Raw genomic sequence first — 15,062 nt, forward strand, 5'->3', positions numbered from 1 at the left:
AAAATTTAGTACTGTAAAAATGTTTATATGGTCGGAATCATAATAGCATAATTTGGTTTTACCATTGTTCTGTTTACTTCCGTTTCGTCAACACGTGTTCTGTATTGCTATCAATTCCCCTGCTGTATTCGTATTTATCTTAAAATAGAAATGTAGAAAAACAAGAAAGTCAAAATGGTAAGGGATAAACCAAGACATCAAACACGATGCCTTAATATAGATATTGATATTTGTACCTTGTGACAGAGCCTATGCCCTAAGCAAAGTAGAAAAGGCTAAATTATGTTTATACAAGTTATACTCTGATACTAGTAAATTATACTATAAATAGTAAGAGATAATACCAAAATACTCCAACCGCCTCATACCCCAATTTTCGCTTACTGGTTCAGAGATTCTAGTGAACAGGTGGACCATTGACTTCATCAATCCTCAAATCTTCAGTCCAGTTGGCACGAATTATCCCAATGTATAAAAAAAAGATGTGGTATGATTGCCAATGAGACAACTCTCCACAAGAGACCAAAATAACACAGAAATTAACAACTACAGGTCACTACACGGCTTTCAACAATGAGCAAAGTCCATACCGCATAGTAGGCTATAAAAGGTCCTGAAATGACATGAATGTAAGACAATTCAATGAGAACTAACGGCCTGTTTTCTCATTAGTGCATTTTTCTCTGCATATTTTCTGTTGGCAGTGTTGCAGAAGAGACATTAAGTTTTACCCTAGTATGTCTGTCTGTAAGCTTGTTTGTAACTTAAGTTTGCCTCAACCAGGAAGATGTATATTGTCGGGACTTGAGGTGATTTCATTGTCAAGTCATAGTTATTTAAAAAAAAAACATGATATGGAAACTGACATGTGTTATAATAGTACTCATTATTATACTAATAATTTCTGATAATATCAATAAAATGTCATTCAAACTAAGTGTTAGAGTGATGCAGGAGTATCAAACTTGTAATCTGTCGCTTCAAATTTATTATTGTTTCATATATTCATTTCATCACAGAATGGTATATAATGCAAAAGGGGTAATAAAAATCAGTTGACATTTGTAGAGTGATGAGTCTTTGAACTTAGGAATCTGGTGTGTTTTGTTTGTCCAGTGACAATGTGGGGTATGTGAGTGTGCTCACAAAGGTTCTTTAATTTAATTAATGTTTTTTTTTCAGTATTTGAAAACAATATTCTCCCCTGATTCCCCTTGATACTTTAAATGCCTAAAATATAGTCGCAACCCTGAAATACTATTATACTGTTTTGAAATGAACAATGCATATTGTCGAAAACAGGTGACATTGGTATTAAAGACTTTAACTTTGGAATGAATGATAAATGTATATACATTTGACTTCTGTACATGTATATCATACATAAATAGAGAAAGGCTTGTTTAAGAGTGGACTCTGATATATACATGTACATGTACAAATGTAAGGAAAAAATCCTCAGAATGTCATAATCTACCCACTTTCATATTGATCAAACTTATCAAAATACTTTTGGGAGTTATTGCCCTTAAAGTATTTTATTTTTCCTTTTTGTTTGACAAAGTTCTTGATAACATAAAATAGAACATGTAGAAAGAAATAAACTTAACATACAATAAAAATTAGATAGATGATCAACTGTGTCATAAAATATTATCAGCAAACCAAGTCATACAAATTAAGTCAACTTGCAAATATTGTCATTCAACTTTGTATGTTTGAAGCCTTTTGCCTATCATCTGTAAAACTATGAAAGATAGACAGAAAATTTAAACATGAAAAATAATCCCGAAATTCTTAAATTAATTAATTATATCATTTTAAGGGTATAAATTAAACTGCTAATTTGTTAGTGGAGCCGAGGTCAATTGGATTTTGGGATGTGGGTCTGGGCTTTATACTAGATGTTTTTTATAGCTGAAACGTAAAATAAATTGTTAGATCCAAACACTAATTAGATAAATCACTCATCAATATACATTTTTTGTAAATTTAGAATTCAATTTAATCCTGTTTTTTATATATTTTTATATGTATGTTTTAGTTAAAAAGACAAGCTAGACTTAGAAGAGAGTATATATACAGAAAATCTATAGAGGATAGAGAGAGAACAATTCTAGAGAAAAAGCAAAAATTAAAGAATGCTTTAGATGGTAAGAGAATAGAGAAAACATCTGGGCTCTCGGTCAGAAAACTTTACTCAGTACTCCGAGTACAAAATAAGTGCTCGAAACACAAAATCCAGTATTTTGATTGGTTGATTCTTGAGTCTTGAGTACAAAAATCGTGCTCAAAAGTTTTATGACAGCAAGGCCAGATGATGACGGTCTCATTTAAAAAAAAATATTGCAATCGCTGGGATTTATATTCTGTTATCCTTAGATTTACATTCATTTCTAAGTTTGACTGAAATATTAATGAATAAAATCTTAAAATCAATTAAATATAATTGTTAAATAAAAATCTACACTCATTTAAAGGTAATACACAGTGATTGTTTTCTTGAATATAAATTTGTCACCATTTAAACAAATTGACTGCCTCAAATTTTCTAGAATATTACCTATCAAAAGAGAAGAGGTCAGAGTGTCTTTTACTTTATTCATCATCCATCTTGCAGAGATTTAACACTTATATTGCAGATAACAAACAGATACCCACTGATCTACAGAATGATGCTGTTGACCTTCAGAAGACCTTGGACTGGGATGATAAAGGGGCTGATGGTATTGTCATTTTATATTTACAGACTTCAGAAAATCTAATTTTTTACACCATTTTGTTTTTAAAAAAATGAAAGACAAAAGTAAATTCTTATTTTGAATATGTGGCTATTAGATGATGTTAGAATGTCTAAAATCCCCATCATCTGTTAACCCATTTTTTCGTTAGAAGCAGTTAATAGGACATGTCTGTACTGCCAAGACATTTGGCTAAAGATTATTTTAAATAAAAGATGTATGTATTTAAATAAAAGACTTCTGATAGATGACTTTTTTGCCAATTAAAGATAATCAGCATTATTTTCAGAAATGAGTAAAAAAACTTTGTATGATTTTATTAAAGAATCAACTTATGTATTAATTTTATAAGGTCTAACCACTCACATTGATGATGAATATAAATGGGCTGGAGTCGAAGATCCTAAAATCATGGTCACCACTTCCAGAGATCCTAGTTCTAAACTCAAGCAGTTTGCAAAGGTTTGTTGTATTTTATGGCACCACTTAACTTTTGATTATGAATATTGTATTTATTTAGGATCTTCCTAATTTTAATGCAAAATTAGTTTGGACCCCAATTTCACAGTCCACTGAACATAGAAAATGATAAGTGTTAGTGTGGCATCCATGTACTATGGACACATTCTTGTTTTTTAATTTTTTAAATTTATATATTTATACAGGAGATGAAGTTGATCTTCCCTAACAGTCAAAGAATTAACAGAGGAAACTATGAAATAAAACAGATAATAGAAGCTTGTCGAGCCAATGATGTCACAGATCTTGTAATATTACATGAACATAGAGGTGTTCCAGGTAATTCTATATTGGTTCTCGAAGGGGTTTTACGGATTGATATGCTCCAGATAAAGTGATAATTCATTGAGTTATATGCATTTTTAAAGTTTACAAGGGCCATTCGATTTGAGCTTAAACCATCATTAGGCGTCTGTCTGCTTCCTTTTTCTGTTGTAACCTATTTCAAGAATTTTTCCTGAAACTACTGTGCCAAATATCTTTAAACTTTAAGTGAATTTTCCTTAGGGTATTTAGTGTATTATTGTATTTGATGTTTTGATTCATCGACAAACATGGCCGCCATAGCTAGAAATAGAACATAGGGAACAAAAGCAGTTTTTGGCTTATACCTCAAAAACTACAGCAGCTAGAGCAAAATTGAAATGGAGGTGAAGTGTAAAATGAATCATGATCTATCTGTAATGAAATTTTTAGACTGGTTTAACAACCCATTGTTGGTTGACAATGGTGTTGCAATGAGAATTAGGTACGTAATTGTCAGGGTCCTTTGTTGCTTCCCCAGAAAAGTTTTGGTTCATCTATTCTTCAAAGACTTGCTGAATTTTGAAATGGTATTAAATTCATATTGGGATGACTTACTTGAATAATAGATACAAATCACATATTGTAATGAACTATATTCACTGTAATCTTAACCATATGTGTCCAGAATATGCATAAAATTGATATCATGGAATTTTGCAAATAACAATTATTCATTTTATTTTATGTTTTTTATTTAGATGGTTTAGTAGTATGTCATCTGCCATATGGACCCACAGCATACTTTACATTATCCAATGTTATAATGAGACATGACATACCAGACGTAGGGACTATGTCAGAGGCTTATCCACATCTCATATTTAATAAACTCACCACAAGACTTGGAAGAAGGGTAAGACAATAATCTGTTTAATATTTATGCAAAAGTTATTAAGTTATTTAAAAATAAAAGTCATATTTAAAGCTCACTATATTGCTTTTTCATCCATTCTACAACTGTGAAACATGGCCTCTTAAGATGACCAGTTGTAACACAATAAATATGGATTAGCAAAAATCTAATTGTAAGTACTAAATCAAAAAAAAAGTCGACCAGTGACACACATACCAGAGTTTGCGAAAATGGTCGGTCCTGTTGTTCAAAATGAGGCTCGGACCAGTATTTTGAAAGCTAATGCTAGTCCCAATGACTGATGTAAAAACGGCTGTTGCAGTGCCTTTTTTATCTGTTGTTAGTTGTACCGCAACCAATTCCAGAACGTGTTTATCAGATCAAATGTACCTGCTGCTTATTTCCGGTACTGGTTTTCTATTATAAACAACCTGAAACCAAAGTGGCAACCTACATGTGGTCTGCTAAATTGGATGAGGCAAACAATGAGAAATTGATCCCTTCAATGGAGATAACAAATACTGAGAAAGCGATTCAGATAATGAAAGGATAGTGAAGATGACTTTAAAAAAGAACAATCAGAAGAACAGAACTGGTCCTTTATTGTTAATTTGTCCGTGGCTGTGAAAAATAAAAAAAGAACAATCAGAAGAACAGAACTGGTCCTTTATTGTTAATTTGTCCGTGGCTGTGAAAAATAAAAAAAGAACAATCAGAAGAACAGAACTGGTCCTTTATTGTTAATTTGTCCGTGGCTGTGAAAAATAAAAAAAGAACAATCAGAAGAACAGAACTGGTCCTTTATTGTTAATTTGTCCGTGGCTGTGAAAAATAAAAAAAGAACAATCAGAAGAACAGAACTGGTCCTTTATTGTTAATTTGTCCGTGGCTGTGAAAAATAAAACTGATAATAATAAAATTATTTTTCGATGAAATATGGTATTATTTTTAATTCAGGATAAAATTTACAGATTTTTTAGGACTGGCTAAAATTGTGTAGGACTGACAAATAATCTTGCTTTGTCGATCCCATGAATGAAGGGTCAAAAAATGTTTTTGCGAACTCTGACATACATTCCTGATTTGCGTCTTGTACAGGGAAAAAAACACAAAGGTTAAAAATGTTTTAACCAGTCATAAATGAGATTATCTCCCTTGAATAATGAAATATAAAAGATAGCTATTTATCAATGAAAGTTGCATTATTTGTAAGATTATCTACACTATATTGGAATGGAAATGATGTTAATATAAAAGAATTCTATCTTTTAATGAAAATTCATTCATTAAAAATGGGAATATTCAAGTATTGATTGTGAAAAATCATGCTGATGTTTACATGCAATTATTTTTTCTTCTTCTGAAATTGTAGAAGTTATGTGAATGCTTTTACAAACTACAATTCAAGTGTGACGAGCAGGGAACCCCCATATTAGACAATACATTTCTCATATTAATCAATGTTTATGAATATTTCAGGTGATGAATATTTTAAAGTATTTATTCCCAGTACCAAAGGAAGAGAGCAAAAGAGTGATGACATTTGCTAACGAAGATGACTTTATATCATATAGGTAAATATATAAAATTAAATAGATTTATTTCCTTTATAAGTTACACTATTGTGATTAAGGAAATCTCTGAAATACATGTTTTAATAACAAGAGAAGTGATTTATCCATCAACAGGACTATTCAAATATACAAATATTCAAAACACATTGTCTTTCAACTGCAATGAAACAAAAATATTTTGCTGGAATTCTTGTGAAGATAAATTTTGAAATGTAGCATAATTTACATTATTATAGTGCAAAAAACAGTTTGTACATGAATCTACCATGGGTCTTCAAATTTGTTTTAACTGATTTCTCTCTCCACTACCATTAGATTTGTTAGTACCTGATGTATGTATGTAGCATATCAGAGTAGTAAAAGTCCAGCAATCAAAAATTCTAGAAATGTTTTGTACATAGTAAATACTACTTTTAAAAACTTAAATGCAAGCTGATTTTTTGTGTTTAAAAGTTGAACTTTAGGTTATAAGAAAATTTTAAGTGAAAAAAGGTGATATATATGAAACGATGTCAATTAAAACATCTTGATCAGATTGAACCGGAACATTTTGATTAATTAAGTTTTGATACCTGTTATGTTTTTAGGCACCATGTTTACAAGAAAAGTGAAGAGGGGAAAGACATTGAATTAAGTGAAGTTGGTCCAAGGTTTGAAATGCAGTGTAAGTAATGCATAAACTTTAGGAAAATATTTGATTAATGTAAAAGTCAAATTTATGTGTTTCATAATCACTGGTGACATTTAAGATAATGGCTGGGTACTGTCAACTGTGCCAGTGGACTAAAAATTTTATTAAGTAAATGGCCCTTTTCATTCTTTTTTCATGCTCTATTGCGAATTAACATAGATATATAAAAATATAAAAAAGAATATATGGTATGATTGCCAATGAGACAACTATCCACAAAAGACCAAAATGACACAGACATTAACAACTAAAGGTCACCATACAGCCTTCAACAATGAGCAAAGCCCATACCGCATAGTCAGCTATAAAAGGCCCTGATAAGACAATGTAAAACAGTTCAAACGAGAAAACTAACCGCCTTATTTATGTAAAAAAAATGAACGAAAACAAATATGTAACACATAAACAAACGAGAACCACTGAATAACAGGCTCCTGACTTGGGACAGGCACATACATAAATAATGTGGACGTTAAACATGTTAGCGGGATCCCAACCCTCCCCCTAACCTGGGACAGTGGTATAACAGTACAACATAAGAACAAAAAAGCTTTTTACATATTATTCAGGACAGTTATAGTAAAACATGTATGGGGGTGGGCTAGAAGGGATTATTTCCCACACAATTCAGACTTTTATAATCTTTCTATAACAATCAACACCTGTAAAATTTTAAAAAGAAGTTCTTCTTGCATTTTTGTTTAACTATTTGAAGAGCCAACCCTTGCTGTAAAAAAGTTTTTATACGACCGCAAAAATTTTAATTTTTCGTCGTATATTGCTATCACGTTGGCGTCGTAACATAAGGTTATGACCACAAAAGGAAGGTTGGGATTGATTTTGGGAGTTTTGATCCCAACATTTTAGGAATTAGGGGCCAAAAAGGGCCCAAATAAGCATTTTCTTGGTTTTCGCACAATAACTTAAGTTTAAGTAAATAGAAATCTATGAAATTTTGACACAAGGTTTATGACCACAAAAGGAAGGTTGGGATTGATTTTGGGAGTTTTGGTTCTAACAGTTTAGGAATTAGGGGCCAAAAAAGGGCCCAAATAAGCATTATTCTTGGTTTTCGCACAATAACTTTAGTTTAAGTAAATAGAAATCAATGAAATTTAAACAGAAGGTTTATGACCAAAAAAGGAAGGTTGGGATTGATTTTGGGAGTTGAGGTCTGAACAGTTTAGGAATTAGGGGCCAAAAAGGGGCCCAAGTAAGCATTATTCTTGGTTTTCGCACCATAACTTTAGTTTAAGTAAATAGAAATCTATGAAATTTAGACACAAGGTTTATGACCACTAAAGGAAGGTTGATATTGATTTTGGGAGTTGAGGTCTGAACAGTTTAGGAATTAGGGGCCAAAAAGGGGCCCAAGTAAGCATTATTCTTGGTTTTCGCACCATAACTTTAGTTTAAGTAAATAGAAATCTATGAAATTTAAACACAAGGTTTATGACCACTAAAGGAAGGTTGGGTTTGATTTTGGGAGTTTTAGTCCCAACAGTTTAGGAATAAGGGGCCCAAAGGGTCCAAATTGAACTTAGTTTGATTTCATCAAAAATTGAATAATTGGGGTTCTTTGATATGCCGAATCTAACTGTGTATGTAGATTCTTAATTTTTGGTCCCGTTTTCAAATTGGTCTACATTAGGGTCCAAAGGGTCCAAAATTAAACTTAGTTTGATTTTGACAAAAATTGAATCCTTGGGGTTCTATGATATGCTGAATCTAAAAATGTACTTAGATTTTTGATTTTTGGCCCAGTTTTCAAGTTGGTCCAAATCGGGTCCAAATTAAACTTTGTTTGATTTCATCAAAAATTGAATAATTGGGGTTCTTTGATATGCCGAATCTAACTGTGTATGTAGATTCTTAATTTTTGGTCCCGTTTTCAAATTGGTCTACATTAGGGTCCAAAGGGTCCAAAATTAAACTTAGTTTGATTTTGACAAAAATTGAATCCTTGGGGTTCTATGATATGCTGAATCTAAAAATGTACTTAGATTTTTGATTATTGGCCCAGTTTTCAAGTTGGTCCAAATCGGGTCCAAATTAAACTTTGTTTGATTTCATCAAAAATTGAATAATTGGGGTTCTTTGATATGCCAAATCTTACTGTGTATGTAGATTCTTAATTTTTAGTCCCATTTTCAAATTGGTCTACATTAAAGTCCAAAGGGTCCAAAATTAAACTAAGTTTGATTTTAACAAAAATTGAATTCTTGAGCTTTTTTGATATGCTGAATCTAAACTTGTACTTAGATTTTTGATTATCGGCCCAGTTTTCAAGTTGGTTCAAATCAGGATCCAAAATTATTATATTAAGTATTGTGCAATAGCAAGAAATTTTCAATTGCACAGTATTCAGCAATAGCAAGAAATCTTCAATTGCACAGTATTGTGCAATAGCAAGAATTTTTCAATTGCACAGTATTGCGCAATAGCAAGAAATCTTCAATTGCACAGTATTGTGCAATAGCAAATATTTTCAATTGCACAGTATTGCGCAATAGTAAGAAATATCTAATTGCACAATATTGTGCAATAGCAAGAAATTTTCAATTGATTGGAGTTATCTTTCTTTGTCCAGAATAGTAGTTGAATCAACTTAAATCATTGTTTTATACAATATACAATGTATATTCACTTTTACTACCAACTGATAAATTAAAACAATCTTTACCATTCAGTGATAACAAGCACCTTTTGTTACATTTTAATATTTTATGATGTATTTAAATGAGTAGTTATTGTTGCAAACTCCATTAGAAATTTGAATTGAGATCAGTTTTGGAAAAAGGGAAAGGGGAATGTGAAAAAAAAAGGGGGGGGGGTTAAATTTTTCTCATTTCAGATTTCATAAATAAAAAGAAAATTTCTTCAAACATTTTTTTGAGAGGATTAATATTCAACAGCATAGTGAATTGCTCAAAGGAAAAAAAAGTATTTTAAGTTCATTACAGACTTGGGGTCAATTACATAGGAATGTAATTAATTAAATTACACATTACATTGCAAAAATGATCAATTACACTAATTACACATTACACAGTTTTTGAAATGTAATTATTTAAATTACAATTACTTTACTAAAGTAATTAATTAAATTACACATTACATTTCATCATATTTTTTAACAATATTATACATACATGTGTAAAATATTCATGTAAGCATAGTTTAAGCGTTGCAATTGATAATCATTAGTTATTCTTTTAATGTTTTGTCATTTAGTCTGAATCTCTCTTGTCTGTACACTTTGACAGCAATTCTAAATAGTCTTTCGACAGGAACATATCTGGCAGATATTGCTTGATCAGAAGATCATCACATTGATAGGAGAGGGAATTTGTTCCTATTAACTTGTCAATACATCAAGGTGTATTTTGACATCTCAAGTGAAGTCATTTAAATTAAACATAATTCAATAAAGAAATTATAAATAAATAAAAAAAATTTTTTTTACTTTAAAAATATTGAAAAGTGTGCTTGTCACAATATTGAAACTAATTTTTAGTACAAACAATGTATATATAAATGTCTAAATATTAGCAATATTTTGCCAATTAGATGAAATACATGTAATAGTGGCATTGCCCTTGGACATTTTAATCTGATTAGTTGCTGTTTGTTTTCATAGCTGTTAATTTTTATTTCTATAATCCTTTTGTGTATACTAATTTGACAAAGTGATTGTGTGCAGCGATTTTAAATTCTAAATGAAGTATCTAGGAATGATTTTTCAAAGTGACACATTTTTTTGTTTTTGTTTTCGAAGGTGATTAATTACTTATCAATCTATTTAGTTAAAAGATCTTTCTTAAAAACTGAACAACACAAATATTTGATCCTCACTTTTTTTTAAATTATAATTTTAGTCTATTCAAAATAATTCTGTCATGTATGTAGGTCAAATAAATAATATAAAAACTTCAGAATGAATTACAGACTTTATATATTAAAAAAGTATGTGATATCAATATTTGAAAAATAAATATAATTTTACAATTTATATTATTAAACACAAATCCTTATCTTTAACACCAATAAAGTACATGTAATTGAAATGTAATTCAAAAGTAATTGAGCATTACATGCTTTTTTCAATGTAATTAATTAAATTACCATTACATGTAATTAAAAAAATGCTCAATTACACATTACATTCAATTACATGGAAAATTGTAATGCATTACACTTAATGACCATTACATTTTCAATTACCCCATCCCTGGTTCATTAGACCACATTCATTCTGTGTCAGAAACCTATGCTGTGTCAACTATTTAATCACAATCCAAATTTAGAGCTGAATCCAGCTTGAATGTTGTGTCCATACTTGCCCCAACCGTTCAGGGTTCAACCTCTGCGGTCGTATAAAGCTGCACCTTGCGGAGCATCTGGTTCCCCATTGGCACCTGTCTAAATCTAGATCTCTAAACAATGTTATTTTGACATATTGTTATTTAAATGCAAAAGATGTTTGAAGTCATAACACAGATCTGTAAGATACAAATAAAAAATAATAATATCCAACAGAATAATGTCTTATGTACACCCGAAGAATATTATTCTGTAGATTCTAAAACATTTTGTTTTATAAATGCAAGGAACCTTATTCCTTTTAGTTCCACATTGATCCAGGCTGCACTGTCAGCCACTATTCTGATGCCCCAGGCTAATAAATATTGATTCAGGCTAGTGAAAATTATCAAAATTTTATATACATTTGTAGCCATATAGGGACAAGTTTTGATATTTTGTTTCTCTAGTAGATGAAATATATTTTTTTGTGCAGACTGTTGATCTACTAATCCATGCAATTAAAAGTTTAGCTGTAGTTTTATAAAGACCTGTTCTGTCAAACACTTATATTAAATTGACATTTTGTTTTTACAGTATACCAGATTATATTAGGTACTATTGATACTAAGGATTCTGCTGATGTAGAATGGGTGTACAGACCTTATATGAATACAGCAAAGAAAAGGAAATTTTTGGCTGAAACAGAGGATGAATGAAATAGACGATAAACTTTAGCAGACTGTGTTCATGAATTCTACAGTAATCAAGCATATATGTTGAGCGAAAGGTCTCTCAACGGTCTCTCAACTTGTATCTGGACGATTGAGAATATTTTTATACTAGGAAAGGACAGTGAAAATTATTCCTTATTGCAAGACATTGATGTGCAATAATTAGTTCATCACATTAAAGATTTCAGAAAAAAAGCTATTTAGGAACTGTATTTTTAAAGCTTACAGGATTTTAAAATTTTTTGTGTTTCCAGCATTTACATCTGTCATTTTAACACACCTGCAATACAACTTGACAACAATTAGGTATTAATTTTCCTGTGGGACCAACAAGGGCATCATGAAGAGTTGCAAATATCCTTGCTTATTCATCTGACATATATCGTATGATCTTGGATCAGTGGTCAGGTTAAATTTTCAGGATTTGGTCTTCTTGAATTATTACTTGATAACTTCTACGGAATGGTGTGCCTATTCCCTTACTCACTTGCTATGCCTGTGTTTGTAGTGGTGGTTTAGATTTCAAAGAATCTAATAATGGTAAATTACTAAGCTGTGAATTTGGCTACCATTAAATGCTTAAAACTTAATCGAGATTCTCTCATTGAAACCCTTCAGGAGTAATTGTCCTTGATTTATTGGAAAATTACAATTAATGTTGTTTCCATGCAATAACTTATGAAACATTACGACTTGGATGGATAGTTGTCTCATTGGCACTCATACCACATCTTTTAATATACATTCCACTAATGCTTTACAAATTTTGGTATGTATGTTACTGTTCAAAATAGAGGTCAATTTTATTTTCAAATTTACCCTTCAGTAGTTATGGTCCTTGATAGATTTGTATCAAGGTTTGCTATCGTCAAGTGTAAAACTGTAAAACTATGAAGAGGGAAAAGACCAGTAATAGAACGATAAAAAGATAATCGGGTTTTCTTCGTATATATATCGTAAAATATCAGCCGCTCGACACAATGTGAAACTTTTTAGCTGGTTCGCTACACCCACTCGCCAAAAAGGTTCACATTGTGGCTCTCGGCTGATATTTAACGATATCGATGTGTAGAAAACCCGATAACCTATACCTCTGGCATTGTGACGTCACTGATAACTTCTCCTCTCTAATTGTGACGTTGCTGATAATGTCTCATTTTGAAGTCTTGATACAAAAATTATGGAGCGACAGAGCAGGATGATATAGGCTTAGGGAAGGACGATAAAGGTTTCTAATCAACTTTATAATATTTGTTGTGTAAAATGTTTGTCCTCATTACCGTATATCATATATAGCCATGTCTCCCATGTCCATGTTCCACTAGACATGTTAATATTAAATCAGATCTATTCTTGTATTCTGGTATCACGTTGGCGTCGTCGTCCGAATACTTTTAGTTTTCGCACTCTAACTTTAGTAAAAGTGAATAGAAATCTATGAAATTTAAACACAAGGTTTATGACCACAAAAGGAAGGTTGGGATTGATTTTGGGAGTTTTGGTCCCAACATTTTAGGAATTAGTGGCCAAAAAGGGCCTACATACACAGTTAGATTTGGCATATCAAAGAACCCCAAATATTCAATTTTTGATGAAATCAAACAAAGTTTAATTTTAGACCCCGATTTGGACCAACTTGAAAACTGGGCCAATAATCAAAATCTAAGTACATTTTTAGATTCAGCATATCAAAGAACCCCAAGAATTCATTTTTTGTTAAAATCAAACTAAGTTTAATTTTGGACCCTTTGGACCTTAATGTAGACCAATTTGAAAACGGGACCAAAAATTAAGAATCTACATACACAGTTAGATTCGGCATATCAAAGAACCCCAATTATTCAATTTTTGATGAAATCAAACAAAGTTCAATTTTAGACCCTTTGGGCCCCTTTTTCCTAAACTGTTGGGACCAAAACTCCCAAAATCAAACCCAACCTTCCTTTTATGGTCATAAACCTTGTGTTTAAATTTCATAGATTTCTATTTACTTATACTAAAGTTATGGTGTGAAAACCAAGAATAATGCTTATTTGGGCCCCTTTTTGGCCCCTAATTCCTGAACTGTTGGGACCTTAACTCCCAAAATCAATCCCAACCTTCCTTTTGTATTGATAAACCTTGTGTTTAAATTTCAATGATTTCTATTTACTTACACTAAAGTTATTGTGCAAAAAACCAAGAATAATGCTTATTTGGGACCTTTTTTGGCCCTTAATTCCTAAACAGTTGGGACCAAAACACCCAAAATCAAACCCAACCTTCCTTTTATGGTCATAAACCTTGTGTTTAAATTTCATAGATTTCTATTTACTTATACTAAAGTTATGGTGTGAAAAACAAGAATAATGCTTATTTGGGCCCCTTTTTGGCCCCTAATTCCGTTGGGACCTCAACTCCCAAAATCAATCCCAACCTTCCTTTTGTATTGATAAACCTTGTGTTTAAATTTCAATGATTTCTATTTACTTACACTAAAGTTATTGTGCAAAAACCAAGAATAATGCTTATTTAAGACCTTTTTTGGCCCTTAATTCCTAAACAGTTGGAACCAAAACACCCAAAACCAATCCCAACCTTTCTTTTGTGGTCATAAACTTTGTGTCAAAATATCATTGATTTCTATTTTCTGAAACTAAAGTTATAGTGCGAAAACCAAGAAAATGCTTATTTGGGCCCTTTTTCATAAACCTTGTGTTTAAATTTCATAGATTTCTATTTCCTTATACTAAAGTTATGGTGTGAAAACCAAGAATAATGGCCCCTAATTCCTAAACTGTTGGGACCTCAACTCCCAAAATCAATTTTCAATTGGAGTTATCTTTCTTTGTCCAGAATAGTAGTTGAATCAACTTAAATCATTGTTTTATACATTATACAGTGTATATTCACTTTTACTACCAACTGATAAATTAAAACAATCTTTACCATTCAGTGATAACAAGCACTTTTTTTACATTTTAATATTTTATGATGTATTTAAATGAGTAGTTATTGTTGCAAACTCCATTAGAAATTTGAATTGAGATCAGTTTTGGAATAAGGGAAAGGGGGATGTGAAAAAAAAATTGGGGGTGGGGAGGGGGGGTTCAATTTTTCTCATTTCAGATTTCATAAATAAAAAAAAAATTTCTTCAAACATTTTTTTGAGAGGATTAATATTCAACAGCATAGTGAATTGCTCAAAGGCAAAAAAAAAATTTTTCAAGTTCATTAGACCACATTCATTCTGTGTCAGAAACCTATGCTGTGTCAACTATTTAATTTTAAATTTAAATAAGTTTGAAGAAGAAATCTTTAATTGATTTGTTAGATCTTGACATTTTTTTGTGTAAAAAACCC

General features: G+C 31.2%; 1 protein-coding gene across 1 annotated transcript; it reads left to right on the plus strand.

The window, feature by feature from the left end:
- Positions 1-56: 56 nt before the first annotated feature.
- On the plus strand, positions 57-11,919 carry LOC143071608 (U3 small nucleolar ribonucleoprotein IMP4-like). Its single transcript, XM_076246029.1, has 9 exons — positions 57-177; positions 2,045-2,153; positions 2,643-2,726; positions 3,094-3,203; positions 3,407-3,539; positions 4,265-4,419; positions 5,899-5,993; positions 6,581-6,657; positions 11,584-11,919. The coding sequence occupies exons 1-9, from the start codon at positions 175-177 to the stop codon at positions 11,703-11,705; spliced, it is 888 nt and encodes a 295-aa protein (XP_076102144.1). The 5' UTR covers positions 57-174; the 3' UTR covers positions 11,706-11,919.
- The last annotated feature ends 3,143 nt before the right edge of the window (positions 11,920-15,062 follow it).

The sequence above is a fragment of the Mytilus galloprovincialis genome, chromosome 1 (genome assembly GCF_965363235.1).
Source record: "Mytilus galloprovincialis chromosome 1, xbMytGall1.hap1.1, whole genome shotgun sequence".
Lineage (NCBI taxonomy): Eukaryota > Metazoa > Mollusca > Bivalvia > Mytilida > Mytilidae > Mytilus > Mytilus galloprovincialis.